Genomic DNA, 11,041 nt, shown 5'->3' on the forward strand with positions numbered 1-11,041 from the left:
ACTATCATCCAAAAATTAGTCACAGAGAGGAGAGCAGGGATCTGTTCAACACGCTGAATCCAAGGAGGAAACGTAAAGCTTTACTGCAGTTAGGGATGTTTATTTTACCCTTTTTTTTCTGTGAAGCATTGTACAATAGGGAGACTTGCAGACTTATTTAGCTTTAAACTTGCAGTCAACAGAAATATTGGCACCCAGCCTTAGCCTCTCTCTGAATCAAACAAACAAAACAACCCCAGAATAGATCCAGGTGATATTTATTAGACAATCATTCAGCTCCAGACACATGCCAACACCCACTTACATCTCCACCCACACATGCCCATACATACCTCTAACAAATGCACCCTACCCTTAGAGACAAGACAAAAAAATGCATCATTGCCTCTACAAAATCTTTGCCAGGGTTGCTTACTTCTTCTCTTACTCGTTGAACAGCAGTGGAGACACAGTGCTGCACACATTGATCTATGGGGTCACTGGGCCTTTGAACGCCCCTCTGCTCCAAGAAGGGCAGGAAGGCCTGATCAAACATGGCAGGAGTGCTGAGCACCACCACAGCCAGGGTCTCATCATGGTAAGGGAGGTGGAAGGAAGGAGACAGCACAGAGTTATACCAGCCAACCTGTACACACAGAGCCACAAAGGTACAATAAATACAAGCTGAACATGTTAAACAATCAATAATAATGAGAAAGACAAACATTTATATTTATCTCAGAAACCGATTCAATATTTAGGACTTTTAACAACGCTGTCCTACCTTTAGAGGGTAAACCTCAAAGCCTAGTTTAGTTAAACAGCTGTTTAATGGCTCTATAACACCCTGCACACTAACAGAGGGAGCCGCCATTGTTGCTTTGGTTACGACCCGCTTGGAATTCTGGGATTTTGTGTTCTTTGCGAGACACACTGAGAAACAGCCTCGTTTCCGCTTTATTTTTTTTTTGCAACACAATGAGTAAAATCATATACAATTAGAAAAAAAGCAAAAAATTAAAAAAAAAAAATAAAATAAATAGCGATGTGTCAATACCAAGAGGCTTTTTATCTGCCTTTTTTACTTCGACTAGCTTCCTCCTAAGGTGCATACCGCCACCTACTGTACATGAGTGTGTAGCAACATTACTTTACGTCTATCAAATTCTATTTTTTATTTTGTATTCTGAAGATAAATAAAAAAAATGCTTTCCTTAATCTGCAAAAAGCATTTATAGCATTCAAAAACTATCCACTGGACTTGGTTTCGAAGATTTGAAGACGTTTCGCCACCTCTCCAGGAAGCTTTCTCAATTCAAATGACTTGGATGACTGAGAATCTTCATCAGCATTTCGCAATATTTCTTTAAGACTCCATTCTTTGCCTGTCCTTCCAACCATTCTTTTCAACTTCTCACTTTCATGTTCATAAGTTTTACAGTTCATCAGTACGTGTTCTATATTTTTTTTTCTCCACGTCCTTCATATTTATCATTATTTTCCTCCCTATTAAATTACTTCGATTAACTAACGAACAACAATACCCATAATTCCTTTCTGCTGACGCACTACGGCACTCTGTAAGGTTACTTTCTTCCCCTTAAAATTGTAGCGCCCCCTTCTGCTATGAAGTGTGTACTACAGGTACTGGATGGATAAAAAATATAAATAATAATAAAGGATTTCAGTTAAATGAACGCTCAATCAAAGAAAAAAAAAGAGTAATTCGAAAGTTTTAAGCGCCTATAATCTTTAGAACCTTGCCGGCAGAAATCTTCATGTAGAAGTTGCTTCTGTAGAAGATGAAAATGTAAGGCTGGAGAAAAGGAAACATTAAAACAGATTGAAGATTAAATCATAGGAAACTATTCCCTCAATTTTACAGCTCAACTATTGACATAACTCATTATTTTGTCGCATCTGGTGTATTTCTCCATACTTTTGTATTCTAAGTAACACTTCCAAAGCATATATTTATTACTTGCAGTATTGAATGATGGTACAAACAAATGGTAAAAGAATTATTCTGTTAATGTATTTAAAGGAGAAAAACGGTAAGATACACATAACGAAGCCAGTTTCGTGACATTTTACGTAGTTGTATGTAAATGTAATGGTGAAAAATGGCCAGCAGATGTCGCCAGATAGATTCAGTGGTTCAGAAATCTTTACCTGCCCGTGAGGCGTTCAGGCTCCTGAAAACTTCACCTGAAGAGAAACCAGACTTTTGGAGGTCCATAACTCTTTCAACCATGATGTCAATTAGCTATTAACCTGTCTGATGCCAAAAAACAATGACACCCCTTCTTCCAAAATCACCCCAAAACATTCTTATTGTTATGCCTTTAAAGTAGTTTCTCTCTGGGATTATTAAAGTGTTTCTGATTCTGATTTCTGATTAAATATCTAACATAAAACATTTTTCAGTTGTTTTCTTTTATCATATATGCCATGTCAAACTAGGGTGCCAAAGGGCCAACCATCAAGTCCTCATGTTCAGACTGGACTCATTTAATTAGCTGACTGGAGTCTGCTGTGATACTGCTTGGTTGGAAAGAAAACCTGCAGCTACATGGCCCTTTCTGGAACCAGTTTGACCCCCCCCTTCTTTGCAAAAACTTCTGGAAATGCCGAGGTATACTACCAAAAAAGGGGGTAATATGTGAGTTTTAATAGTTAATGTAAACATATGATTGAAGTGTAGAAACAGCAAAGATGGGAACATTTTATTAAACTCAGTCTTATAACAGTCCAGTGTGGCTGCCTATTGTGGGAACTTCCACTTAAAAAAACCAAGCATCTCTCTGGGGAAAACATTTTTCAGATGTTTAGAAAGGAAATGAAAATAAGCGTTTCTTGCCTTCACATTTTTATTTAACCACTGATGGAGTAATACATTTTGGTTTCTTTATTACCCATCGCATCCTCTGTGGGAAAACCCCACGAAAAGAAAGATTTTACCATTATAGTTGGTAGAAATAAACCAGTTATTTCTAAGAAAGATAAACACAAGAAAAAATAGAACCTGAGCACAGAATACATCTGAATATTGATTTAAAACTAAAAGATGAGTTATCTTAAATATTTCTATAAATGATAAGTAAAAGTGTAAGTCACAATAGTTTGTTTATTTTTTTAAATGTCACCGCTGAATCGGACCAGTAGAAAATAAAAATTAAGAGAGAGAGCTGGAAATAAGTTATGCTACTGGAGAAGAGGCTCTGTTATGATAAAAAGTTGTTAAACTTTGTGAAACCATCGATCAGCAGGAGTGATCGCTCCTCCAACCAGCAGCAGACTCTAACAGGGAACACGTGGCACTGCTGCTGGGCAGAGCGCGCGCTGCGAGCGGCAGCTTAGATCCTCCTCACTTCCTCCTGTCCACTGAAGCCTCTGCTGCTGCTGACAACACGCAGCCCAGCCCTCCGCACATGGATAAATAACTCTGATATCATTTACCAACAGAAAGCTTCCCATCGCACCGCCAAGCAGGCAGAGGAGGAAGTCCTGACATTTAACAGGAAACGATACTTTACGGCCGCTGTCCTTCTGATGATGATGGAGGCCAAACTCTGGATGACTCTTTCTGTTCTTCTGCTCCTTCAGCTGGGAGCCGCTACCAGTGGTATGTGCTGTTTTTATTTCATATTTTCCTACTTCTCATCAGGGGCGTCTCTAGAAAGTTTAGTGAAGGGAAACAAGATGGGGGCTTAAAAGCAAGCTGGGATTTCACAACGAAACCAAGTTGTTAGGAAGTCATATTTAAATGTCAAATTATTCTGGCTTTAAAATGTATATAAATTAACTCTTTATCAGACCATATTGTCCCAAAGTTAAGATAATTTTTACTTTTTTTAAAAAAACCCTGTCTTAAAATCTGTGGGGTTTTTTATTATCTTATGCAGGCCAGTTATACTTCAGCCTGAACCCCTAAAGGGCTGCTTATCAGCAGTGTGTCGCAGTGAGCATGTCGCAGGTATGATGCAGACATTTTGGATTTATGCTCCACATTGAAGCGTGGTCTGCGCTATATTATTCCACGCCACAACGACAGAGGAACAATCATGAACTAGCTGTGGGTCTAGATACGGCCGAGGAGAGGAGGAAGTGGGGGCAAGGTTGTGCGACAACGGAGGGACATGAGGGCCAAAAAGAGCGGGGATCCAGGTGGGAAAAGGGTCCCAGCGTTCTTGAGCATCTCGCTCTTCTAGCTGGTCCATCTTCACGAGTCATTTTCCACAATGGTGGTCATAAAAACAAAACAAGCGGGTAAAGTACCAAACAGGAAATACGCATAGTGTAAAGTGGATGTAGATTTGACCAATCAGAGGCCTCCTGTCTGCGGCACTGACGATGGTCTTAGAGCATCGATATTTCTAAGAGTATCGATACTACTTACAGTACTGATGCTTCTTGGAGCATCGATACTTTTGACAACCCTAATTGAAAGTTGTATTTTACACTCGTCTTGTAATGTCATTATTTATGTTGGTTTATTCATTTTGCTCGACATAGAAATAAAAAGTTGTTTATAACTCTCTTAAATATGTCAATATCTAAGTAGTTGACAGTATTAGACTCCTCCCTGCGTGTTTACCTAACACACATCCAATAAAAGAAGCTGTTTGTTCTTGCCGGATATGTAAAGCACAACATCACCACATTTTAACAGAGGAGACTTAAATGCTATGACCTAAAACCACCTTTGTTACAGTAATGCTTAAATGCATTCATAATCATTTAAACGTTTATTACATAAATGTGTGTGTGTGTGCTTCCTTTATTCACTGGTTGCACATCACCTCCTCATCTGCCCAGCTTCCTGTTCTCTTTTTCAGATTATGCAGTTATACCTCTCTCACATCCGGTGTGTCTCTTTCAACCTGTCCTCTGCTTTTAGTCCTGCCTGTTTCCAACCTCTTAGTCTTTTGTTTTTCAGTCGGCTCCTCCCACATGAAAGCAAAATGAGCTCCTGACATTTGAAAAGCTTTTTATTACCCTGAGCTGTCTTCCTAAATGGACAGAAACCAGCAGGACTCTGCAGGAGCACATTTATTGGCTGTAATTGACGAGTGTAGCACATTGTGATAAATGACACATCTAATTTTATTCAGCAGCACATTGTCATTTTACTCACTTTAGGCTAATTGGCTACCTCTGCGCTACAGCAGACTATGTAGGGCATCATGGAGGCGAGGGTTGCAGCTTCAGGCTTTTTTACTGTGAAAGGAAGAAGAGAAACGGCATTTAATTACCTTTCTCCATGGAAATCTCCTCTAAGCTGTCAGAGCAAAGACAGACTTTTGAATTATTTGGCCTGTTTTATCTTTTTTTGTTCTTTCTTTTTCTATACACTAAACTTACTAAAGCAAGTCTCTACTGACTAATTATTCAGTTGGGGATTTTTTTTTTTAAATCCAAACCTTATATGAACTTTTATCAACACTTTTCAGCATCAAAGATTACTGGTTTAAACAAAAAGCAGCTTTTTAATAGCGATGGCATTTATTAAGAATAAAATCTTCCCTTCCCTGTTTAGGTTTTACCGATATAGATTTTTTTTTTCACCGCTGTGGGGATTTTGGCGAGCTCTTCTTTGCAGTATTGTTTTGTTTCCGCCACCAAGAAGGTTTTTGTAAGTAGTAGCTTATTGTTTGGGGTCACAGCACTACACCTCAGATTTAATCCCAGACTTTGACTAGGCCAGAAACCTTTACTTTATTTTCATAAAAGCATTTAGGGGTTGACCTTGTGGTGTCCTGTAGAGCCTCTTTCCCACTGATAATACCAGGTAAACGCATGTTTTTCAAACATGGGACGACCGACATTTTCGTCCCTTCTCACTGGCAAAAAAAGCTGGGCCTAAAGGGCTGGTTATCCTCCCGCAGCAGTGTGTCGCAGTGAGCTTGTCGCAGGTATGACGCAGATATTTTTGATTTATGCCCAATTTTGAAGCTGGTCTGCGCTATGTTATTCCACACCACAATGCAAGAGGGGCAATCACGAACTAGCTAGGATTTTGGGTGTCTGTGTGGCGGTTTCATGAGCTTGTTCGCCGTTGACATAAAGTTCACCTGCTAGTGTCCCGAAAGACCAACCGTGACGCTGAGTATTTTGGCTTCGGGTGCAAACCAACAGACCGTCGCACAGAGCTACAGATTAGCGTCCTGTATGGTGTCTGGGATAGTGTCCCAGGTGTGCCAGGCGCTGTGGAGGGCACTATAATCAGAGTTTCTGCCATTAGGTACCAAACAGGAGTTTTGGAGAGGTGCACCAAAGTGCCTGTGGAAGGGGGGAGGCCTATCTGCGTTGACTATGACACACATACTCAGACGACCTGGTTTCTGAGCATAAACCAGGCTTAACACGTCACTGGCAGCTGCGTGGCCTCTTTCCCCCCACCGCTGCGTGTAACTCTGTTTACGTTTGATAAAAATGGAGCATCACTGGTGGGAGGGGTTCAGAGGGCCAAAAGAGCGAACCAATAAAGCACGCTGACTACCCCCTGACTTCCACACATGTTGCTCTCCATTGTTTACTTTCCTGATTTCTGTCGCACCGGTGACATCATCAAAACTAACCCAGCGATATGATGTCAGCAGACATGGCTGCAGGAGGACCGAGGCCACGCAGCTGCCAGCGAGGGGTCAGACCAGCTTTTTATGCCAGTGGGAAAGGTGAAAGGTGAAAAACCCGGGTTAACCTGGTATTTTCAGTGGGTAAGAGGCTTTAGATGTCATCAAACTTTCTTGAATTTTATACTGCGGTATAGAATACTGCTTTTTCAGCTCTTTCAGCCGATTACATGTTAGACAGGCTTTATCTTTGGGATTTCTTGCTTCATTAGGCTTGCCAGTAATCACGACTTAGTGTGGCAAGGGAATTTAAAGTGCTTAGCTTTTTCCCAAAAGTCCAGGTTGGTTTTGATAGCTTTTTGTCCTTTTTTGATGACCTAGAAATGTCATTTTTTTCTTCCCTCTGGCTGTCATTCTCTGATATTTGTAGTGCAGAAGCATTTGTTTCAGTCCCATAACTCCCTAAGTTCCTTCTATGCCTCGATATCGCCATTCAGTGTCTGCTCTGGTGTAAAAAAACAAGCTTTGGACTGAACTCTACCAGCAGCGATTGCTGAAATTGGCAGCGTTTCCTTACTGGCAGGGTCAGGATATAAGGAAAGCATATTTTTCCAGGAACATGCTGCGTTGGTCCAAAAGTCAACGAGTAATATCGTGATAGAAGCAGGAGCTAAAGCGTCTTCATAAACCACATACACACAGAAACATAAACATATATGTTTAAAAAGCCCAGCCTTCTACCGCAGAGCTTGACCTGAGCAGCTAAAGCCAGAGAACAAGGGCTGCATTATCCAGTCAAGCACCTCAGTCTATTTATCAGCTCTGGTATCATCCAGAGTTCAAAAAGGCGTCTTTCTCTCGCAGCATGTTCTGTTGAGCTGTGTGAGTGATTATGGAGGTAATGAAAGGCATCAGGGTAGTGTGTTAGTGAACGCTAATGATTTCACATTAGATTAGTGTTCTGGTTTGCATCAAAGAAAAGCAGAGAGGAACGGAGATGAAGCTTTGTGAGACGTGATGAGGCCAGAGGGACGTCCTGAAGCGTGCTGTGCTTCAATGACCCAACATTGCTCACACCTTATTGAGACAGCAGCAGCATGGAGACGTCTTTCCTTAAACACAGAGACTGGAACTGTAAATATGCACAATGAAAGCAGATATTTACATTTATAAACAGTGAACACTGCAAGGATGTGTCATGAACTTTTCCTGTTTTAAGTTCACAAGGGTTAACCAAAATAAATTTCGCTCGCAAATTGGAATTTAATATACCTTATGCTTTTAAACAATGGCGTCTAAGGCAGTGGCCCTCAACCTTTTTGTGTTTTAATGTTACACAATATTTTCATGGACCGATCTGTTCCAGATATAACCAAAATAAAAGTGAAGAAACTTTCTGAAAACACTATTACCCCATTTATACTACCCTTGAAAAACCGATCCATGCAGAGATCGGTCCGAGCTCGGATCAGTTAACCAGGCCGAGCTCGGTTCTGATGACCGTTTACACGGTCCGTTAATGGGGTAAAAATGGGGTAAAAAAAAGGGGTAAAAAATACCCCATTTACACTACCCTTGAAAAACCGTGCTGAGACCGGTCCGAGCTCAGTAACTGAGATAACTTGTCGTGTGTAAATGGAAAGCAAACTGAACTGAACCGATCTAGACACAACCGAACCGAGCTAACTACAGACCAGTTCCAGAGGTGGGCTCGGCTTGGTTCTCTGATAACAAGAGCGCATGAGCAGAATGCGTCATCTCCGTCTGGCTGCACATCGCGATTGAAACTCCATTCCAGTAGTTGGCGGTAATGCCCCTCCGGAAACGGAAGAAGAAGAACTTCTTCTTCAACTATAAACATTGAAATCTTCTCCACGCAACATTTTAAATAATGGCATTTTAAATAATAACACCGAACTACAGCAATAATAATCAAGCATAACTTTCTGAATGTGACGGGCGCCGCCATTTTGATTTGCTTGATTCCCTCCTTCTTCGTCTTCTTCTTCTTGTGTTTTATGGCGGTTGGCAAACAACTTTTGGTGCATTACCGCCACCAACTGCTTGATTTCCTCCTTCAATACTGGCAGTAATACCGCAGATCGTCACTAGGAGGCGAGGAGTCGAGGAACCGAGACAGCGTGAGGTGTAAAGGGTTGTCAGAACCGAGCTGGGCCTGGTTAACTGATTCGAGCTCGGACCGGTCTCGGAATGGATCGGTTTTTCAAAGGTAGTGTAAATGGGGCTTATGAGTCTGGGGGGTCAATGATCTAAGGTACAGATACAACAAGCAGAGATGTTCTGATACAATTTTTTCACTCCCTATAGGACTGATGTTTGTGTTGTACCGATACCAGTTTGTTCCTATAGAGCGCACCTCACTATAAGCCACGCCCACTTTTTATTTTATTTTTCTTACTGGAAAGGCCTGAAACTGGTGGTGGAGTGGAGATGGATGAGGTTGGTTCAGTCCATGACTGCTGTATGGAGAGATCCAGAGGACTGTGAGCTGATACTAGAGCTTCACTCGGGGACCTGGAAGATGGAAGTCCAACTTGGACAACACAGGTTGAGAGAACCTGTCCATGATGAGCAAGCATGAAGTGACAGTGGAGAGGAAACACTCCCCATTGGGAAGAAACCTCTGGCAGAACCAGGCTCAACATGGCGGCCTTCCGCCGGACCGGTAGAGATGAGACAGGGAACGCAGTAAGAGTCCGGGAGGAATGACGCTCTGATGAAGCTTTAGCTACGATGGTAGAGAAGGGGATGGAGGTGGGGTAAATCGCGGTCATCTGAATGAAGTCCAACATAGCGCAACCAATTGCCAGCACTTGGGGCAGCAGACTGAGATGTAGATTCGGAGACTTTTAAAGCTACAGTGTGTAATAATTACAGGGATATACAGTCAGAAATGTAATATATTATACATAACTATGTTATTTATCATCATCTACGAGCTCAGCCTCTTAACCTTAATATTTGCGTTGCCTTAGAATTCTTTATTTATAATTACATAGGAGCGGGTCTCGCAGCCATGGAGGCAGACATCTTTGCGCTACGGCAGCACAGAGCCAACAAACTAGCGATTGCGAGATCGCCCATTACGCTCGAAAGTAACTACGGCAAGTTGAGAGAGATGAACTGAGACGGTACTGAACAATAGATGGCAGTATTAAAATTATCTATGTAAACAAAACTCATCACTTGAGAAGGTAGGTGATGCTTACGTCGTGGAAGACATTTTGTCCCGTAACGCTCGCCGTACTGTTGGGGGGGAGAAGCGGTGGGGGGAAGATGTTCATGTTGCTGCGGTCTGCAGTCTGAACGCTAGATGTTGCTGAAAATTACACACTGTAGCTTTAAGATGAACTATGGATGCTGATTGGCTTTGTTAGTTTAAAACTAATTGGCCTGTGACAGAGGCGTTTAAGGGTAAGTAATCGTTTCTTCAGTCAAATTTCTGCCTAGGCTCCATTTCTGACACAAACTCGACTTCCAGTGACCCCAGAGGCTGACTGGACAGCTCGCTGCAGAAGCACTGCTTTGTTAGATACATTCACATTAAAAGGAGAGTTTCACTCCTATAGTAGCCATCTTTGTTTTTGCTGGGATGCCAGACAGGAATTGAGGCTATTGTCTTTGTCTCTTTGAAGTTTATCAGTGCGGAAGTTCCACTAAACCTGGAAAAGAGCAGGAAACAAGCAGGTGGTTCAGAGTTGAAAGGCTATCTTTAGCATGCTCCTTATCTTAGTTTTCCACATCCAGAAGTGGGTCACAGAGCTCCAAAAAAGGTTCAAGTGCTGACAGACACGATACAAACCGACACCTGCCCGGCCAGAGGCAATCGCTGGTTATACAGACACAATCCAGCTCTTTGAGTTGGCTGGATGCAACCATGCTGCAGGAAAGCAGGAGCTGCCTAAACAAAGCGAGGAGCAGAGAGTGTGGAGAATAACAGCAGCACCTCGGCACTGAGATGATTAAATGCCGTGTGACTTTTCACGTGAGGGTGAGAAAGGTAGCAGTGAAATCCTCCAGCTCCGAGGATTCACACACATCGTTCTCACTCTTTCTTACGCTTCCACTGCTTCACACGTCACACCTTTTCACAACCAGGTGCCTAGTTTTTGGAGCCACACTTTTAAGTGACAGAAGCATGCAAATATCTGTACTTCTATTTGCTTTGCCTTTTTTGACTTGATCTTTCACCTCCATCCCAGCACAGTGTAAATAAGATTATATGCTGCCCTGCTGCTGCTAACAGGTTTATTTATTTAGCAGCTGGCATTTCATCCAAGAAACAAATATAACCATAATATTATTTTATTATATATAAGTATATATAATATAATATATTTATTATATTTTATCATTATATAAAATAAAAAAAAATGAAAATGTTAGAACTGTTTATTTACAGTCATGTTTATATTAACCAGCACCCCTCGCAACCCCAGTTGGGAGAAGCGTGTCAAATAATGAAT

General features: G+C 41.7%; 2 protein-coding genes across 5 annotated transcripts in view; one reads left to right on the forward strand and one right to left on the reverse strand.

Annotated features, from left to right (window-relative positions):
* The window catches only part of mmachc (methylmalonic aciduria (cobalamin deficiency) cblC type, with homocystinuria), a 6,586-nt gene extending 5,712 nt beyond the window's left edge, over positions 1–874 (reverse strand). For 2 of the 4 annotated variants that reach the window (XM_015392981.1, XM_015392980.1), the window contains exons 1-2: positions 764–874; positions 428–625 (exon numbers count right to left, since the gene is read on the reverse strand). In XM_015392981.1, the coding sequence (XP_015248467.1) occupies positions 428–625; positions 764–853 (288 nt within the window). In that variant the 5' untranslated portion in view covers positions 854–874. Of the gene's footprint in view, positions 1–415; positions 626–763 lie in introns of all 4 variants that reach the window. The other 2 variants (XM_015392978.1, XM_015392977.1) reach the window with 1 other exon arrangement.
* Positions 875–3,350: 2,476 nt separating this feature from the next.
* LOC107096361 (cell wall integrity and stress response component 4-like) overlaps positions 3,351–11,041 on the forward strand; it is a 22,027-nt gene continuing 14,336 nt past the window's right edge. Inside the window, exon 1 of the mRNA XM_015392975.1 lies at positions 3,351–3,604. Coding sequence (XP_015248461.1) covers positions 3,532–3,604 — 73 coding nt within the window. The 5' untranslated portion in view covers positions 3,351–3,531. The remainder of the gene's footprint in view (positions 3,605–11,041) is intronic.

This window comes from Cyprinodon variegatus, unplaced genomic scaffold (genome assembly GCF_000732505.1).
Source record: "Cyprinodon variegatus isolate N-32 unplaced genomic scaffold, C_variegatus-1.0 Scaffold618, whole genome shotgun sequence".
Classification (NCBI taxonomy): domain Eukaryota; kingdom Metazoa; phylum Chordata; class Actinopteri; order Cyprinodontiformes; family Cyprinodontidae; genus Cyprinodon; species Cyprinodon variegatus.